The sequence below is a fragment of the Castanea sativa genome, chromosome 4 (genome assembly GCF_040712315.1).
Source record: "Castanea sativa cultivar Marrone di Chiusa Pesio chromosome 4, ASM4071231v1".
Classification (NCBI taxonomy): Eukaryota; Viridiplantae; Streptophyta; class Magnoliopsida; order Fagales; family Fagaceae; genus Castanea; species Castanea sativa.
Genome location: NC_134016.1, coordinates 18,059,293 through 18,079,985, shown reverse-complemented (window position 1 = coordinate 18,079,985; position 20,693 = coordinate 18,059,293). Strand labels below are relative to the sequence as shown.

At 34.1% G+C, this 20,693-nt stretch overlaps 1 protein-coding gene and 1 long non-coding RNA gene across 2 annotated transcripts; one reads left to right on the top strand and one right to left on the bottom strand.

The window, feature by feature from the left end:
• Positions 1 to 176: 176 nt before the first annotated feature.
• On the bottom strand, positions 177 to 5,454 carry LOC142631000 (putative glycosyltransferase At3g07620). Its single transcript, XM_075805055.1, has 4 exons — positions 5,003 to 5,454; positions 4,672 to 4,889; positions 2,062 to 2,410; positions 177 to 1,100 (listed from the first exon to the last, which is right to left on the bottom strand). Exons 1-4 carry the CDS (start codon positions 5,330 to 5,332, stop codon positions 435 to 437), a joined length of 1,563 nt encoding a protein of 520 aa, XP_075661170.1. The 5' UTR covers positions 5,333 to 5,454; the 3' UTR covers positions 177 to 434.
• Positions 5,455 to 12,890: 7,436 nt separating this feature from the next.
• LOC142630646 (uncharacterized) lies at positions 12,891 to 17,098 on the top strand. Its single transcript, XR_012843373.1, has 2 exons — positions 12,891 to 13,601; positions 16,705 to 17,098. It is a non-coding gene; the product is annotated as an uncharacterized LOC142630646 (long non-coding RNA).
• The last annotated feature ends 3,595 nt before the right edge of the window (positions 17,099 to 20,693 follow it).

The following is a 20,693-nucleotide window of genomic DNA, read 5'->3' as shown; positions in this document are numbered from 1 at the left end:
TGGTTGTCATAAACTAATAGTTGTATCATTTTGTCCTCGTCTCCTACTGATCATGCTTTAGGAGGTGCTTGCTCATCTTTAGTGGCCTGACCCAGGCATGGTATGCTATGAGGCTCTTCTGCTAATATTATCACTCTAGGCATAAAAATCGACTTGAAACAGTCACTATATACTTAAATAAACATGATTTATGTTGTTAATGATAAATTTAACTTAATAAAGTTCAAGATAAACTATCTTAGTAACCCATAAAACAATCTGATAGCCCCACATTTACTTCTTTAATAAAATAAAAGATTGTCAATAATCCACTAGTCAAAGCTCAAAATCTTATTTGGAAAATTCTCCAAAACCTTATCAATTTATTAGAAATTCCCTTGACATGGGTTCAATTGAACGGCAACTCCAATCAATTCCAATCCATTCATCTGCAGTTATTGATCTTGAATTTGGGTGTTTAACCTTCTAAGCCAAATAGAGTGAACACTCATGTGGAAAACATCAAATCTCTTAGGAGGTCCATTCACAACAAAATGTCTTTGAACTTGTTTTACTCTCTTGTACAGTCTCAAGTACTGCCTTTGAGATATGCCCATCAATATCTTTTTGATATTTGGTATGTCCTTCACTTCCACTTGTACAGAAAATGACTTCCAATTTAGAACATCACTGAAAGGTGGTACATAACTATCAGAAATCAACACTGGCACACACTCAGCATAGATTGCCTCCACAACTCTTGGACTTGCTACTTCATATCCACTTGGGCATAAGCAAAACCTACTCTTCTTCAACATTGAGTTATAAGATACTTTATCAGGAAGTTGGTCATAGACTTGCACATCTTGGTCTTTGTGTTTCCATTGCTCTAGTAGTAGGTACCTAATGTGGCCATGTAAACGGCCTGCAAAGAAAGCAAGAATTGATCGGCGAGATGGGGCAAGGCCACCTATAAGCCCTGTGATTTCCCCCGTCTTAAGATGGATTTCTGGGAATGATGCATCCTTTGAAGGATTGAATCCTTCAGAAGTATTAGCATTGCACAGAACTCTAATAGACCTGTGAAACAAATGTGGAACAAAGGAAGATGCTCTTGGCCCCTGTAAATATTTCAAAAGATGGGACATCAATCCATAAAGAACTCTGGTAATTCCAATAAAACAAGTCATTCCAAAAGATAGGATTGCAATTCAAAAAGAGCTTTAGTAATTCTAATATAACAAGTTATTCCAAATGATGGATAGAAAACAACTCAAAAGTAATTTAGGTGATACTACATAAATTTTAATACCAGGCCTATAAGCTTGGTTCAACCCAAGACAGCCCTGAAGCTGAAATAGGATTTGGAAGATTCAAACGTAGAACTCTGACCATGGAGTAGGCAATTAGATCTAAATGTAGAGGTCAGACTTATAGTTTCTTTTTAATTAGCAAAAACTCACTTGTGTTAACAATTTTAAGAAGTCATAATCAGACCTTTAGCTCTCCACTCGAAAATTTGGCCAAACTATTTCACCAAGGCAGATCAAATTTTCAAAGTGGGTAAACCTAGAACTATTGTGAGATTTATCACTATTTTATTTGAAATTAATGTTACTATATGTATGTGCTGAATGCTGATAACAAGTATAATGTGTTACTGCTTACCTTTATCTCAATAAAATTAAATAAAAGAATATGATACGTGTTACTTATCAACAATGCGCATTAAAATACTTCAATTTCTAACCAATATAGTTGACTAGAGTTGCTTCAAAAGACAAGGTTACTCTTTTTATTAAAAAAATCCAACCAATTAGTTCAACAATTAATACTACCAAAACACTCAATTTCTCAGCTTGTTGAAATGATTGATTATGATTTGTGGGTTTAAAAAAACAGAGTGAGTCCATATAAAAATTTGTGGGCAAAAAGTGTCCATTACTCACAATCGACTATTTCATCATGTTATAAAAATAATGAAATTGGATATATCCTAATAATTATTATTTATAAATTTAAATTAAATTTGTAGCTAAAATCCTAAATTAGCAATAAATAAAAAAAAGGTATAATGTTTACCCAATCATGGCAAGACAGCATGAAATGATCAGCCCCAAGGCTTCGATTCCAAAAGGGATGTGTATTGGCAATGATGTGTATGTAGTCAACCACAGCACGTTGAATACCAGCAATGTCCTTTGAATTGGGCTCGTATAGGTACTGAACCATCATGACCACACTAAATGGAAGGAAGTACACTAGGGCCTCATCTGGGTCTCTTGTACGATAAAGTTGTCCCTTCTCCATTTCATGGATGAACCTTCCCTCTGTGGAATATATACTCCTACATGGACCATTATGAAACATTGGAAGCTCTCCTTCTTCGTATACATATATCTTGAATACCTTCTCCATCTCTAGGTAACTCCTACAACATTTAGAAAAATAAAAATAAAAATCAAAGAGAATTTAACTATGATTAATATGTAGTTGGGTCCATGGTTGTCAAAATCTCGATCTGGATCCTACGATCCTACGATTTTACGATCTCACCTGCTTAAAATGATTCGGATCTTTCAAGGATCTTTGCGATCGTTCAATATCGATAGGATCACACGATTCTGACGATCCCAAACGACCTTTATTTCTTGTAATGTTTTTAAACTTAATAGATTGCTCAGTTGGACTTAAATGAAAAATAAAATCCCAATAGACCAAAATTTTCAACTCTAATGTAGAGAGTGTGCCAGTTGGATCCGAATAAAAAATATTCCAATAGAGTGTCATGTTTTGAGATTTTTGACCTCTTTAAATGATGCTTATAAATGAATATAGTGATGTATGGTAATTATATTAATGAATGTATAATTTATGTGATTATTTAACATACAAATGTTTATTTTTTTTGTTTTTTCTCAAATAATATAGGATCTTACGATTTACGATCCGATCCTACGATCCACGATCTCACCTACCTCCTACGATCCTACGTAGGATCCCGATTTTGACAACCTTGGTTGGGTCTAAGCATTGTGATTCATGTTGGTCCAATCTAAACAATTCCATTTGCTTTAATTGTAACCACTACCACCCATCACCTTTTTGCTTATTACTTCCAAAGACACAAACAAAATTACTTAATAGTGTAAAGTTATGAAACTGTTTCAATTGGAAACCAGTATTCATTTCTACATTCTAAACAGTAGTGAAGCAAAGAAAAAGCAAGAAACCGTCATAAAACTTTGCTAACTTACTCAAGCAACCAACTTTAATTTTATTTCATAGAAAATTTATTTTCACTTTTTTCACTTTAACGGAAACTTTCTTTCTCCACACATAAATTTCTCTATCTACTCTCTATGTTCAATGGTAGTCAAATTGACTTATGAACAAGTATTTGGTGAAACACAAAATTTTATCGACTGTTTCATGATTTTTTCGCCCCATTACTATATATCCAAAATAATGAAGCTTAAAGAAGCTTCAAATTGAAGTTTGGAACTTTGAATTTACAAAAGTAAAACTTGGACCTAATGCAAAAAAATGTTATAATTTTTTAGCATTTTTGTTTATGTAATCTCTCTAAACTAATAACAAAATCCATAAATGCATTAAAATTAAAAATGAAACAAGCGTAAATACAATGTTGCACCTTCAATTATATGCCGGAGTTGAATTTTAGCAGTAAACTATCATTGGGTTAATTTAGTACCTAAAATTTTGAAAATAATTCAAGTTTTAATATGTATTTAATCGATGAATTTAACTTGACTCGCTAATATTTCAAGTTTTGGCAAATTAACCAGTGTGACTCACTATTCACTAACCACAAACACACAAAATCTATAATTGACACGGTTGACATCAGGGATGGAGCCAAAACTTGGAGCTAGGAGGGACGATTTTATTGTTAGTTATATACAGTGGTTTCAACTTTTGGTTCTATTGCTTAGCCGGCAAAGGTTTTCTTTTTTTATTATTATTTTTTTCATGTGTGTGTAGAGTGTGTCTTTTGTTGGTAAAGACAAAATTATTTTGTTTAAAATTTTTTAAAGGGCTAAGTTGTTTGTTTTTTGTAAAATTGGTTGATTAGTTTCAAAGTTTTTTTTTAGCTTTTCTATTGCCTATTGAAACTTTTTGTTGTTGGGCTACTATTTTGGGCTTGTATATTTTTTTTTTTTTAGATTTTAGATCTATAAATATTTTTATGAACTTTAAAAGGAGGAAAATATTAGATCTACAAATTATTTTTACAAATTTTTGTTGTGATTAGTGGTTATTAGTAAGTAAAAAAGTGATGTAAGTGGTGGACCCAAATGCAAACTAATAAGAATTTGCTACCTCAATAGTCTGTTAAAATGTTGTAAAAAAGTTTGTAGCTGTAGCATTTCTGTTATAATGATCAATAAGGGGGACAAAATGTAATTTTATTAGACGAAATTGCTAAAATTTGTACCTAAATATATAGTTATATAATTATATTATTTTTTTTTTAAAAAAAATTAGGGGGGGCCATTGCCCCCTAGTCCATGATTGGCTCCGTCCATGGTTGACATAAATTGTTGGAGTCAATCTGCTATAGTGAGTCTACTCAGACTGAGTTAGTATAAGTTTCAAAACGTTGCTACTGTTACATTAGAAGAAGTATAAGTAATAAACATTAACATATATGATATATGAATATGATACCTATGAAAGGCATTTGGATTCCTATATATTGGGCCCCAAGGAACATAGTCTGGGTCTTGATGAGTTGATGTCAAATTCCTGACCAGAGCAGCTTCTCTTATAGCAGACCTGGCTTTACTCAAACTTGCTTCAATTTTCTGCAGCTTTCTGTGTCTTTTAGAAGTCACAAAACCTTCATTAAACCCCTTTTGCTTCAATGTTGTCTCTTTCTTTTGTCCCTATAGGCCCAACAACATAAAAAAAAATGCAAGAGTAATATTAGTAACGAAGTTAGTGAATTAAGAAAAATTAAATGTTGAATGAAAAATTAAGAGTAATTATTAATTCTTACGAGAGTGGGAGGTGATGTTTCTCTAGAATTTGTAGAGCTAAATGGAGTTGGAGCTTCTGATGTTTGTTTTGAACTAGATGGAGTTGGTGCTTCTGATGCTTCATTGTGTTGTGAAGAACTAATCAATGGAGTTGGAGTGGGAGCTTCTGCTTCTGCTTCTGCTACTTCAACCAATTCAGAGGTTTTCTCTATAGAGAAAGTTGTAGAATTGAAACTCAAGAAACAGATTATAACAATTAGAGGTATAATTATGAGTAAGAGAACCAAAAATGAAACAAAAGAAGAGCGAGTGACAAATGAAGAGAACAATGGCTTGTGAGATTGCCCCATCTACCTATGATTCCACAAGCTTCTATTTCTATAGATCTAGCATAACCACGCTATCCAGAATCTAGTTGGATTACAGAGAGAGTAAATAATATACTATGGTGTGGGATTCGTTACTTAATTTGTACTTATTCTTTGCTTGCTGCCCATGATTGATATGCTTCTTGTCTTGATAGAAACGTTCAGTATATGGCCAAAAAGGGGGGCTCTTGTGTGGCTAAGCAAGTTTTTTTGTGTGGCTAAGTAAGTTGATGTGTTTGCCATGCACTTGCTTCCAATTTGGTTTTGTTTGTCACAATTGTATCCCACGTTTTATATTGAATTTTGATTCTTTTCTGCCGTTTTGACCATAAAATCTTGTATAGAGTCCTGGTGATTTTAAAATTATCCTTCTGAAAAAAAAAAAAAGAAGTTTAAATTAAGTGTATAAGGTAAATTACTTTAAAATTAACATTCAAATTTCCTAGGACACACATTTTATAATTCCCTCACACTCCCTTAAAAGTTACTATAGCTTTTGAATGGAATTTGTAGTGTACATTTGTGTTAGAACCTCTTTTCCCCTCCCTTGTGTGTGTATGTTTGTTTCTAAAAAAAATACACATTTTAGACATTAACTACAATTAATTACGGCTACAGTTTAAAATTTTCATCTTTTTTTTAAAGCCTCTTATAGTCACTACCAACATTAGAATCACTTGTGTTTACAAATAATGATCATGTTGTATATTTTATGTAAATTATAATTATTTTCACACAATTTGAGAGTAGTTTAATTAGGGATGGTAATTCGTGTTTGCGTTCGAGTTCGCATCGTGTCAACACTAACCCGATATATTCATTAAACAGGTTAAGATTCCTCAACCCTAGCACGACCTATTTATTAAATAAGTCAGTCATGCCGATCTGTTTATCAGATTTTATCAAAATGAAAAAAAAAATTATGAAAAAACAAACAAATAAATATTTTTAATATAAAATTCAAAACTAAAGAGTAACCGCATCATAAATAATCATTCAAAACTAAAGTATATCTCAATATCACAATTAATTAATCACACTATGTCAAAGAAAATAAACCACAACAACTAATAAGTTTATATACCTAAGGTTTGAAGGGTATATTGGTAATTTGATTAAATGGGTCAAACGGGTTCCATATATTGAATACTAACTCAACTTGTTTATTAAACAAGTCAGTCATGTTGATCTAAATATGATACAAACCTATTAAGGCTCAACCCATAACCAGCTAATTTCGTGTCGTGTCATGTCGTGTCGGTTCGTAGATCATGTCCAATTTTGTCACCCTCAAGTTTAATAACCTATTTAAATGTACTTCAATAATCGGCCCACCATGTGATGTTAAACCTTTTTTTTTTTTTTAAGTTTTGGACACAACTTGTGTCGAGTGCATTAGTGCACTAGACATGTTATGATACAAAAACCTATTCAAAATTGGACATATATCTGCATACTAACATGTCTAGTGCACCTTATGCACCGGATACAATTCCAGCCCTTTTAGCTTTTATGATGTAGGTGATATTTTATCATAACACTCTTGTATTAGGACAAGAGACTTTGTCAATTTTTTTAAGTAAGTGTGTTGGGCAGGGGAAAGGGGGTGGTGTCAAATTCAAACCTAAATTAAATTTTCTCCCCGTAGAAGTAACATCAAACAATGTTACAAAGACGCAAGGGACTATCATTTGATGTATTTTCTTTAAAGCAATAACATGTACATGTTTTCAAAACTACCATTATTAATTTAAATTTTAATGAAATAGAGGTAATGACTTTTTTTTTTTTTTTCAAAGAAGAAATGACATATTTGAAAATTTATTTAGTTACCTTTTAAAAAATAATACTATGTTTTGAGACATCCTAGAGGCTAGAATAGAATATAGAACTAAAAATTTGAGAATCATGGAATCTTATCATTCCTATCTGTACGCCACAAGGCCCTAGACAACTTTACACCACACATTGTCACTACAACTTTACATCACACATTGTCATTAAGGAAAACACTAAAAGTATTATAAATGTTATTACATAACGCTTACAAACTAACGTAACAATAAATGTTATTATTAAGTTTTAAATACATAATAAGTGAATATTCATATTGTTTTTTTGATGATTGATGACAATGACACATTAACTTATAAACTCTTTGTAGTAAAATTTGTAGTAGTATACTTGACGTCACTTCTTTACTAAAATTTAAAAGGGAAAATAAAATTCTAAAATCACATGAGATTGACCTCCAAATTATTTTCGTACACATGTAAAGTTTTGGCACCTCAACGCAAGTACCAGTTAGCCTAGAGTGATAATGGGCTGGGTTTTTTATGCGTGTTTAGGTTTGGGCTAATTGAAAATAGCTCCACTCTTTTAAATCCAATTAATTTACACGTATTGCAACAATATTGAAATAAAATTGTATTATATTATGAAAAAAATTTATGTAACTAAATTAATCATGTAATATATAGGTAAATTGTTGAACACATAAATATTATTGTAAAGGAGGGTAAAATAGTTATAGTTCTTGGAGTTTAACCCAATTTTTGAAACAGACCATTCGGTGGGTTTTTACTAATGAAGTATTTTTGTTAGACATAAATACAGGAGTTATTTTCTCCGTTTTAAGCTCAAAGAAAAAGAAAAAAAAAAGGAAGTAGTTTCCCCCTTGTTTGTTAATTCATGTTTGGCCAGCACTAATAATGTATTATCTAAAACAAGCTTGTTGTTACTGTTTACTTTACTTGGTAACTAATTCTTTGTCTAACTCCATACACTTCCTGTTGAACAAATATATATTTGGTTAAGTAGAATCAGAAGTCAACTGTTTTGATATCTTGGGTCAGAAGATATGCTAGTACAAACTACTACCAAGTATACGTAAAAAAATAAGGATTGTATTAACGGGCACCGTTAATAATACACTTTTAGGTAACTTTTTCAATTTTTGGTAATTTTTCAGTTTTTAGCAATTTTTTTAAACTCTTTTGACAACTTTTTTTCATTTTTTTAAGTGAAACACAAAAAAAAAAAAAAAAAAAACCTTAACAAGTACTGTCTGGTGCTTGTTAACATTTTCCTAAAAATAATACTAAATTCTACCTAGAATAATAATAATCTTTTGACTACTTTTACTGATGGAGCCTGTTGTTTTTGGTTGTATTTTTTTCAATTTTTGTTGCATAAATAGACAACTCCAATTGTTTTTGGCTATATTGATTCCTCTTTTTCCTTATTTTTCAAATAAATTTATCTTTATATTTCAGCATAAACAAAAGCACATCCATTGACCAAAGTTATGTAACATGTGACTTTACACCATATTTCAATTTAGGCCTTAACTTTTTAATTGTGTCAATTTGGTCCCTAACCTTTTAATGTTATGTCAATTTAGTCCTTGCCATTATATATTAGATAAAAATTGCTTACATGACAAACAGCCAAAATAAAATTTTAGTTTATTGTCATATCAACAGAAACTAATTTTTTAATTTGGCCATTAGACACGTCATCAATTTTCATTCAAAAGATAACTATAGGGACTAAATTGACACAGTACTAAAAGGTTAGGGACTAAATTGACACAATTGAAAGGTTGGGGATCAAATTGAAATATAGTGTATAGGATAGGGACCAAATACGTAGTTTACCCTTATTATTATTATTTTTCATTTATCTATTTCAAATAATAGCTTGTGACTTTCCTTGAGGTGAGTTTCACAAATTTTTTAATATGTCTAAGTGCCCGTTTGTTTCAGCTTTTAGAGCTGAAAATGAACGTTTTGAAGAAAGCTGGAGTCCAAAGCCCGTTTCGTTCAGCATAAAACGCAACTTTTTTGGAAAAAGTTGCGTTTTAGGCCAAGGCATAAAACGCACAAGCCATTATGGAGCTCTGGAGGTCCATTTTGCCAAAAAGCCCGTGTGCGTTCTAATGTATCTGTTGGACAATCTTGGGCAATTACCAAATTAGCCTTCAATAAATCTGTCCATTCTTCTTTCTTTGTCTTCTTCAACGCCTCTCATCAAGCTGACTCACGCCTCTCATCTCTTCCTTTGTATTTTTTTTTTTAATTTTATTTGTCTAATCTTATCAACACAAAACAACGTAAAATCAACTCAAACCCATTGGAAAACCAATCCCAAACCCAACTCAAAATCAAACCCAAAATCCACAGAAAAAAAAAAAAAAAAAAAAAAAAACCAAAAAACCCAAAATCCCAAAATCCACCCAAAATCCTTATGTTTCAATCATCATATCTTCTCTAGAGTGTGAAAAAAAAAAAACGAAAAAAGAGATACAGAGACTTCTTAGCATTGCTAGAGAGTGTTCAAGTAGAAATAGAAAATATAAAAGAAAGAGAGAGCTGGAGAAAGGGAAAGTGGATCTAGAATGCACTAGAAAAAGAAAAAGAAGAGTAAATAGAGATGGGAGTGGGGTAGGTGTGTGGTGGAGAAAAAACCAAGAGAAAAGAAAAAAGAAAAAAAGAAAACATGGATGTAATAAAAGAGAAGTGTGTACTATTTGTGACATTTAATAAATAAGTGTGTAATATTTAATAACTGTGATGATATAGTGTGTGTGGAGAAAAAAATGGAGAGTACTAAAACAACTTATTTAAATGGTAAGTGTTAATAAAATTTTATTTTATAAAGATTAATTTTAAATTAGTATTGTGAAAATATTGTGACATTTTATTATATTTTTAAACTTTTTAAGTTAGTACTATTTTTCTTTAGAAAAAAAATAGAACTATTGACAAAATATTTTTATAACAATTTCATAATAAAGTTTACATAGTAAGTTGTTATTAGTTCTCATCTAAACCTACTAATGACATTTTTTTTTCTTACCGTTAACAACTTGTTATATAGAGGTCATTCTACCGTACCTTTCCAAAAAAAAAGGTATGATATATCTGAACCGTTCATTTACTTTAGTTTTGATCTTGACCGTTGATATAATTTTAAAGGTTTTTGGTTACCGGTGAAACCAGTTTTATATATATAAAAAAAAAAAATTAAAACATTCTTTTCAGCCTTTCTCCTGTCTCACGTTTACTTCTCTAAACGTTTGCTCATTGATGTGTTTGCCTCTCAGCCTCTCTAAACAAAACCTTCAAATCAGCCTCTCTAAACAAAACCTTCAAATCTGAGGCGCACCCACAAGCTCAAATCTTAGCTGAATTTAAGGCAGAGGAGGTGTGGAAAGCCTTGAAACAGATGCATCCTACAAAAGCCCCAGGCCCCGACGGTATGTCTCCCATCTTCTTTCATCAGTATTGGGATATTGTTGGGCCTAATGTTATTAGTTTTGTGTTGGAAGCTTTAAATTCTACTGTGCTGCCTTGTGAACTTAATGAAACCTATATATGTCTTATTCCGAAAGTTGCTTCCCCCCAGAAAATGGGCGGGGTTCGAACTATAAGCTTATGTAATGTGGTGTATAAAACTATCTCCAAAGTTTTGGCGAATAGGCTAAAGCGGATCCTAAAGGAGGTGATAGATGAATCTCAAAGTGCTTTCGTGCCGGGTAGATCAATAACAGATAATGTGCTTGTGGCATTCGAAACAATGCATTGTATTGATCAGAGGAAAAAAGGCAAGGAAGCGCTAATGGCAGTGAAACTTGACATGAGTAAGGCCTACGATAGGGTTGAATGGTCATACCTTGAAGCTGTAATGAGGAGAATGGGGTTCCATGAGAAATGGATTGCACTAATGATGATGTGTGTCAGTACGATGACATATTCAGTGTTAATCAACGAGGAGCCAAAAGGAAAAATTGTCCCATCGAGAGGTTTGAGGCAAGGCGACCCAATGTCGCCGTATTTATTCCTACTGTGTGCGGAGGGGCTGTCGGCAATGCTGAAAAAAGAGGAGAAAGATGGGCATATCAAAGGGGTGGCAGTGAGTAGAGGGGCACCGAGTATCTCACACTTGTTATTTGTGGATGATAGCATCATTTTTTGTAGAGCTTCGGTGACGGAGTGTGGCAGGTCTTGAAGGTTTTGGAGGATTATGAGCGTGATTCGGGGCAAAAGCTTAATAAGGAAAAAACCTCCTTATATTTCAGCAAGAATACGGGTAGGGAGGTGCAAGACCACATTAAGCAAGTGTTCGGGGCGGAGATTGTTATGCATCATGAGAAGTACCTTGGGCTGCCTCCACTAGTAGGTAGGGGGAAAAGGAAAGCTTTTAACCGGATTAAAGACCAAGTTGGACGAAAAATTGCTGGGTGGAAAGGCAAATTGTTGTCCAGTGCAGGCCGAGAAGTCCTTATCAAAGCCGTTGCACAAGCCACGCCCACATACACAATGAGTGTGTTCAAGTTGCCCGAGTCACTATGTAAGGACCTAAATTCGTTGATGGGCAATTTTTGGTGGGGCCAGAAGGAGAAGGGGAGGAAAATGGCTTGGGTTTCTTGGGAGAAATTATGTACGACAAAGGCTGAGGGGGGCTTGGGCTTTAGGGATCTAAAGGCCTTCAACTTAGCCCTCTTAGCTAAACAAGGATGGAGAATCTTGAAAAATCCAAATTCTTTGGTGCATAGAGTGTACAAGGCAAAATACTTTGCAAAGGCTTCTTTCCTACATGCTCAGCTGGGTCGAAGACCATCCTATGCTTGGCGGAGCATAATGGCAGCAAAAGATATTATTGTAAAGGGATCTCGGTGGAATATTGGGAATGGACAACAGGTAAATATCTGGGATGATAAGTGGATCCCAAGACCAGAATCATTCAAAGTATTTAGCCCAAGGCAGCCCCATCAAGAAGCAGTGCTCGTCTCGGATCTGATTGATGCTGATAGAAGATGTTGGGATATTGCTAAGGTCAGGCGTTCTTTTCTCCCTCATGAAGCAGAAGTTGTGTTGGGAATCCCGGTAAGCTCTCGCTTGCCTGATGATTCTTTCATATGGGCATGGACCAAACACGGAAGGTTTACAGTAAAGAGTGCTTATGTGGTCGCGCAAAAATGGTTGAAAGAAAGGAACTCCCGACCTCTATTTGGTGGTAGCTCAGATAGTTCAAAGATGAGGTCCATCTGGAAGGTTATCTGGCAGCTGAGTTGTCCAAATAAAATAAAGCATTTTATGTGGAGAGCTTGCAAAAATATCCTCCCCACAAAGAATCGGCTTATGTATAGGGGAGTAGGGTGTGAAGATCAATGTGCTCTGTGTGGTCAAAGCGAGACTTCGGGCCATGTCCTGTGGGGCTGCCAGTTTGCAAAAGATGTATGGAATGGAACTAAAATTAAACTCCCATGGTTACAAGGCCCACAAGGCGAGTTCATCGACATTGTATGGGAGATAATGGAATCCCACCCGATGGTTGATTGGACTAAATTCGCTGTGACTGCGTGGAGCTTATGGAGCAATAGAAACTTGGTTTCTCATGAGGGGAAATGTAAAAATAAAGAGGACTTGATCAGGTTTGTGGCTGACTATGTAGAAGAAATTAAGCAGGAGGAAAAACCACAGTTGAGGCTCCTTTCAAAGTCCATCCGTCCATGGCTCCCTCCTAGGCAAGAATGGTATAAAATTAACACAGATGGTGCTGTTTTCAGTGAGGTTGGAAGCTGTGGCTGTGGTGTGGTGATAAGGAATGAAGATGGTCTAATTATGGGAGCAATGAGTAAAAAATGGGAGCTGCCCCTGGGTGCATTAGAGATTGAAGCTAAAGCGGTAGAAGAGGGGGTTCGGCTTGCTTGGGATCTCGGCCTTAAACAAATTATCATTGAGAGTGACTCTCAAATAGTGGTTAATTCAATCCGGGACCATCACTTAGCACCGAGTAGCATCCAAAAGGTCATAGAGGGCTTAATTGTGGATCTTCGAAGTTTTGAAGAGTGGAAAGTTTCTCATATCTGCAGAAAGTCAAATTCTGCAGCTCACATTATGGCAAGGCATGCCAAATTTGTAATAGATAGGGCCATATGGGTGGAGGATACCCCACCTATAATTGCTGCACAAGTGCAGCATGATGTTCTCTGTTTGTCTTCTTCTAGTATTAATTGAAATCTTAAGTTGAGAATCAAAAAAAAAAAAAAAAAATCGGAGGCGCTTCTTCTCATTCAATCCAACTCGTCGGCGTCGCTCTCTAGCTTATTATCTTCCAATCCATATTCAAATCAGCAGCGCACTCATATCCACTCCAACTCGGCGGCGCTTCATCTCTTCCCGTACGACTCAGCGGCGCTTCTTCTCTTCCATTCTAAATCGGCGGCGACACCCACAATCTTCAGGTTCTCTGTTTCCATCTCAATCTCCAACTTTCATTGACTATTCTTTCTTCTGGGTTCAACTAATCACTATGAAAGTTTAGGGTTTATATTGGGTTTTTCATTATACCACGTTTGGTTGCTGAGAGAAAAAGGTAGGAATCGAAAAAATTAAAGTTGGGTTTTTTTCTTTATCTGGGTCTTATAAAAGCTTTGCCCAACAAACAGTTTTGGAGAATAGGATTAATGGGGGGAAAAAGGTGTTTTTATAGTGTTTGTGTAGCTTTACATTTGACACTGTATGGACGCTTTGCACTTGAAAATCAATGCTGTGTGTCTTTATGACCAAAATTTCATCTCCCCCTTTTACTCTCCCTTTAAAGAATCTTTGTTCTTTTTTTTCCTTTTTCTTTTTTTTTTAAATGTCTTTTCTCTCTTTATCCTAAAAGAGTTTTTCTCTTTGTTTAAGAAACTGATTGAAAGCATTTTAGGTTTGATCGCTATTGCCATAATTTTAGGGATTCTTTGTTGGGTTTTGACACTTTATAATTTCATCAAATTAAAAAAGGCTGGGGGAAATTTTTACCACATTAACTGATTTGCTGTGTCAGCAATGCAGAATTTTGTGAAATTAGTTTGTTATGCTTGAACACAAAAAGATAAGGAGATATCTCTGATAGCATGTTTGGTTACTATTATGTCGCATTAATCACAATTAGCGAATGTAAATGCTGTTGGTCTTCTTTATATTTTCACTTTTTAATGTGTAACTTGGTGCATTGCGTACATTATGAGTTTCAGGTTGTTCATGAGTATAACAGTAGAAGAAAAATAAATCAAAACTGTGAGCAAAGCTTTAGTCTTAACATTAGTTAGGATCGACCACATGTATTGTTTTCATCAATTCTATTCTACCAAAGGTTGTATGCTCTATTACTTTCTTAATTGATATGTCCTTTTTTATTACTTATACTAATGTGAAAAATAGTGTATCTTAGGTGCATAACATTAGTTCCAACTAACCAATTGTTCATGATTGTTAGCGCTTAAGCATTGGTATGCAACATATTTACCAGTCCAAAAAAAAAGAAAAAAGCATTGGTATACAACACCAAGACACATAATTGGCTGTTGGTACCTTAGCAAATAGATCCTGGCAGCTTGCTCTAACAATGTTAAAATTTTGAGTGTAGCACTACTAAAGTGCAGCGCTAGTCTAAAAGATAAATATTAGAAGGAAATTATGAAATATATTTGACTAGCATTACAATGCAGAAATGGTCACATGAGTGTAGCGTATGCATGGCCCATAAGCACCTAGATGGTTATTTACTTGCCTGACTAATCAATTTATCTGGTAAATTACAGGGAGTTCATGTATGATGTATCCCATGCCAGATTAATCATTTTACCTAACTAATGAACAATGTAAGATATTTTCTTTCTAACACTATGACACAACAACTTTAGGGTCTGTGTAATACTTGAATAAAAAAATAGTTATGTTCCATGGACAATGAGAATTGATCTAGCTTATATTAATTTCTTTTATTTCCTCGTGGATTTGGACTGCAAGCCATTCCAAACAATGTCATCCATTTGATACATAGATAATTTGTTAGATACTTCGCAGCTGACAGTGATGTTGGTAGTATGATCATGTTGCTAATCACATAGAAAAAAATGTTTGGTAAGGGCTAGGGAATGTCTTGCTGGAATGCCTATTGTAATTAGCAAATGCTGACACATAATTGGTATGTGGGTAAAAAAAAAAAGTCAATTTATGACAAGTTGTAGCAGATTATGAAGACAAATGGCATGGAATGAGAAATTGGCCAATTATTGTGGCTTGAGATGAGATTAGATTAGATCCACTCTTGCCCAACAAACAGTTTTGGAGAATAGGGCGTTAAAGACAGGAATTTTTGTTCGGAGTTTTCTTGATTTTTTTTTTGAGTAACCAAACAGGGTGTTTTCAAGTCCACCTTTTGACACTACCATGATGTTTCGTACATTTAGCTAGGTTTTATCATTTATTATTTGCGGCTGAGATTCACATTCAATCCCATGGCTGTTGCTGCCAAAGCCTAAGAGAATTCCAGGAACATCAATGAGTCATTGCAACTTGATTAATGGGTTGCAAGTAAGATGTGTTATTAACCAATAAACTACCACTTGTTCCAAAAGTTTAAACTGATTGAAAATGATTCAATTAGCCATTTATTCTAGCATGAACCTAGTCATGAGAATTGAGAAGGTTAGAAACTAAGGAAATCAGTCTTGGTCCTCTTGGACTGTATTTTGGAGGGTGATGCCAAGGTGATTATTCAAGCGATTTGGACAAAGAACCCAATACACCCGAAGTATGGCCATGTGATCAATGACGTTCTTATTTTAGCTGGTGATTTTCATTTTTGCAATTTCTCATGTAAAACGTATAAGCAATTCAGTTGTCCATTTTTTAGCCAGAAGATCTAAGTTTAGTAGTGAGCTACAGGTATGGTATAAATATAGCTCCCCTGGTCAAACATGACTCTGTAGTTTGTTAATTGTTTATCTTTTCAATAATATAGGAACTTCGGGTATGGTTTCTCAAAAAAAAAGAAAAAAAGAAATTAGTCTTGGAATGCAAGCATAATTATAAAAAGAATACAATTATTGTGCTTTCCTTTGACCCTACAGTCTGGTAAGTGTATACACCATCCCTTCAGATGCTTTGCTTGTTCATTGTATGTACTGCTGTTACTCTCGTTTCGTCTGATATACAAAGAGGAATTAATTGATTTGTGGATACATTTGTATTTATGTCAACATGCATGGCTCAAAAAATGGTAGCCAAGCTGTGATTGCCTCCAGGTTCCTTGGTGATGACACGTTCAGGCCCCAGAAAGTGGAGTCCATTGCTGTCCTTAGTTTCGCCATTTTTTTTTTCTTCTGAAATGTGTGTGTTGGTTTGATTTGGTTTGGGTGAGACAGTTGTTGAGGGTTAGTGAGGGTTTTGGACCTTTTTGGTTTTGTTGTGTTTTACTTTCCTTATCTCTGTTTCTTTTTCTTTTTTTTTTTTTTGTCATTTTCCTAAACTGAAATTTTCATAATATATTTCTCAGTCTTTAATGTACATTTGCAGCTTTCTGCTCTCATCTTCATGCTCACATCTCAAAGCTCTCATCTGAGCTTCATGTTCATTCCTTGAGCAACACTGTTTTCTGCACAAAACTCACATAGTATTAGCCATTGAAGCAAATTTGGGTACTAAAGGTCAATAACTTGAAGCTAATGTACCTCTCTCAATTCATTTTCAGCTTCAAGTTGGGCACGTTTTAGCTCTTCACTGTGGTCAGCTTTAAGTGTCAGTTCCTTTCTGTCATGTTCCTGTTGAATACGACTCACCTACAATGAACACAACCTAGGTTAATGTATTAATGAAGATTTTAAATTATATGCGTAGGCTTCTTCTGTAAAGCTTGGAATAAACATTCATTAAAAAAATAAACTCATAATAAACATCGATGTATATAGCAGCATTTTTTTTTTCTTTTTTTTGGGATGAGTCATATAGCAGAAAAAAAGAGAGAGAAAACTACAATTCAGAGATAAGGATGCATTTTTACCTGAGAATAATAAATCAAAAGCTGCTCTTGCTATTCAGCCTAGAGCCTTGAGCATTGTCCAAGGATATGCACTAGGAGTAGCTCATTACCTTTTCGGTGGAATTGCCAGAACATGGGTGTACTTATCAAGAAGTATTGCAGCAGGATAATGACTAAGAGGATTTAAAAGGCATTATGGCACTATGATTTCCAAGGTTTGGCCAAGGCTTAGCTCAGTAAACTTTTATTAAACATATCTGATCAAACTTGCCATCAGGGCAATATAAGAATCTCTCCAATTAAACATATCTGATCAAACTCCATTTTGTGAAGTTTAAAGACCTACTGGACACCCGAATATTAACCAAAGTCTTAATTGTGATTATCAATAAATACCAAGTGGCATGTATAAAGACAAAGCCAGATTTTTTATTTTGATAAGTAAACAGAATTATACTAATAAATTCGAGAGGAGCGTCCTCAAGAATACAGGTTCCCTCTAAATAAACAGCTGCTAAATAAACAAGAATATGATAAAACATTAAAGCCATAGTCTTATATTGGAGGTTGTGAAGTAAGTCAGTCATCAAATCTAGTGCTCTAGGTATATAAGCACTAGCTGAAATGAAAAACAGAAAACATTAGACAAGCAAAAAGGAAGTGACTACATCAATTACCTCAGATGTTCATGTCATAGTTCCATAAAAATATTGTTCTGGTTAGCAGCTGAAAAAGAAAAGAAAAAAAAAACACAACCTAGAACAAAAAATTTCTAACCATTAAGCCACATGACTAAGAACTCAAGGTTTGCTGTTAAGATCAGTACTCAAAGAGTTTTTCATATTAGAAAACATAAAGCAAGCAACCAAAAAGAACTAGTGATAACAAGATGAACTTAATACCAACTCCAATCCAGTAACTATATTCCAAAAACTAACAATGTGATAACAATAACCAAAAATTAAGTTTACCCAAAAATGCTGAACAGCTGAAAAAAAAAAAAATCATATGTTGTCTAGTAAATAACCCATCGACATTTCACTATTAAAGAAAATTATAATAATTTGTTTCCAAATCAGGTGAGCCAACAGTTTGATGTTCCATGGATTCAGGGACGTTGTCACCATCAACATGTTCACTTTGTTGAATATGTGTAGATGGACATGTGCGCCCTGTGTACAACATCTTTACAATAGCTGCATCGCCTAACTTTCGTATGGCTGTGGTTGTTGCTCGTGCTACCATGGTCGCCTTTGGTCTTCGCAATGGCTGGATCACGAACATTTAAGTTTGCTTTGTTGGACACAGTGCGTATCCCATCTTCAGCAGCTTCTTTAGTTGAATAACTTGACCTTTTAATAGCCAATTATGTTCATATTACCCCTTCCAATATTTTATAAGAACAAATACCAAATGGCTATAGAATGACGAGTTTGTATAAATTATGCGAAACCCTGAGAGAGAGAGAGAGAGATAAGTGCATTGTGACATCAAGAAGTCTTCAATAACGAAAACATTTCATTTCTATTAAGGCTCTCTCAGACTTGGGTAGTGGAGACTCTGCTGACTCAAATGAGGCCCACACTTATCATTGTGGTCAATATGTTAAACTCTCAATGATAATTATTTTGATAATTTTTTTAAAAAGGATTGGATTGTTCGTTTTTGGTAAAATCGGTCAGTTGTGCTTAATTGTTTTTATCTTTTCTATTGGTAATTTTTGTTATTGTGGAAATTTTGTTGGGATGTTTATTTTGTTTTAGATGATTCTAAATATAATAATTTTATGAAACAAAACTGCATAGACACTTTAGTTGGGGTGGTTATACTTGTGTCGGACACAATCATTTGACACTTCTACACACATGGATCTAATGAAAATGCCTAAAAAATATCAAACATGGTGTAGTATCCTTGATTTATGACTATTTCATACTAGATTTGTAGTTTCAATTCAAGTGTTTACTGAAAATTTTAAAATTGTCAACAATTTTTGTATAGGATTTTTTGCATAACTTGCTAATTGTATGGAAGTGGTTACTTGTTTAGTAACTTCCTCAACGTGAATGAAAGTTAGAAGGTTTAGACTTAATTTCTACAACTGCCATCAAAAGTTAAGAACTTTGTGGGAAGTTAGAGTAATAAATAAGAATTTTGCTTTTACTTCAAAATAGTAGAGCGTGGTCCGAATCATGAGCTTTTGGATATAGATTTACTCTGAAAATTTCTAAGTGTTTGGCGGTCGTCCAGGTAACTCCATGTTGGACGACCTTCTTGCACTTGGATGACCTTTCTAGTCTTGGACGACACTATAGACGAATTGGAGATAGTCTAATTTTTGGTTTACCATCATATATAAATAATAAAAATATAAATATCAGGAAAATGACCTCAACTATGTTATTTTATAGGGAGGTATGCCCCTGAATGTGATGAAAGCTACCAAGGGAGATACGTAGGAAGTTAATTAGCATGTTCAAATATTTGTGGAAGAAATCAAGATAATTCCAGCTTTTTTTTTTTTTTTTTGTGAACAAGAGTAATTATTGTGGTTGGGCTAATTTCACGGGATGCTTTTTTTTTTTATTTTAAGCTTTCAGTTTTAGATATAAATTTCTTAATAACTTTTAAAAAATTACTATTATGCTAAGCGTTTATTAGTAAGTAAAAAAGTGACCTCAGTGATAAGCCTAAATGTAAAATTATGGTCAGATGTAATATTAGTAGTGCTTACTATGACGATTGAACTGTCAATTGTAAGAAAAAAAAAAGTAAGGGAAACCCCCAAATGTGACAAAAGTACGGTCAGAAGTAATGCGAGTACTGCCCAATGTAATAATGGAACGGTCAAATTTGAGAATAAAAAAATAGGGTACCACTGAATATGATAAAAATAAAGTCAGATGGGATGTTGGTACTACTTAATGTGACAATAGAACCATCAAGTGTAAGAAAAAAGTAAGAGAACCACTAAATGTGAGAAAAGAACTGTCACGTGTGATGTTGGAACTGCACAATGTGAGGATAAAATTGCCAAGTGTAAGAAAAAAGTAAGGCAACCGTCCAATATCACAAAAGAACTGTCATATATGATGTTGAAACTGCACAATGTGAGAATGAAACTGTCAAATGCAAGGAAAAAAAAAAAAAAGAAATCACCAAATGTGACAAAAGAATTGACACATGATGTTAGAACTGCACAATGTGAGGATAAAACCATCAAATGTGAGAAAGAAAAAAAAAAAGGAACCACCAAATGTGAGAAAAAAAAACTGTCACATGTGATGTTGGAACTGCACAATGTGAGAATGAAACCGTCAAGTATGAGAAAAAAAAAGTAAAAGAACCACCAAATGTGAGAAAGAACTGTCACATGTGATGTTAGAACTGCATAATGTGAGGATAGAACCGTCAAGTGTGAGAAAAAAAAGTAAGAGAACCACTAAATGTGAGAAAAGAATTGTCACATGTGATGTTGGAACTGTACAATGTGAAGATGGGACCGTCAAATGTGAGAAAAAAGTAA

Bases quoted from the DNA above. Each gene is read 5' to 3' on its own strand.
- LOC142631000 (XM_075805055.1), bottom strand. From the start codon at position 5,332: ATGGGGCAATCTCACAAGCCATTGTTCTCTTCATTTGTCACTCGCTCT. The intron at 4,890-5,002 runs GTAAGAATTAAT...TTGGGCCTATAG, and splicing joins AAACATCACCTCCCACTCTC to GGACAAAAGAAAGAGACAAC. The intron at 2,411-4,671 runs GTATCATATTCA...TAAATGTTGTAG, and splicing joins AATCCAAATGCCTTTCATAG to GAGTTACCTAGAGATGGAGA.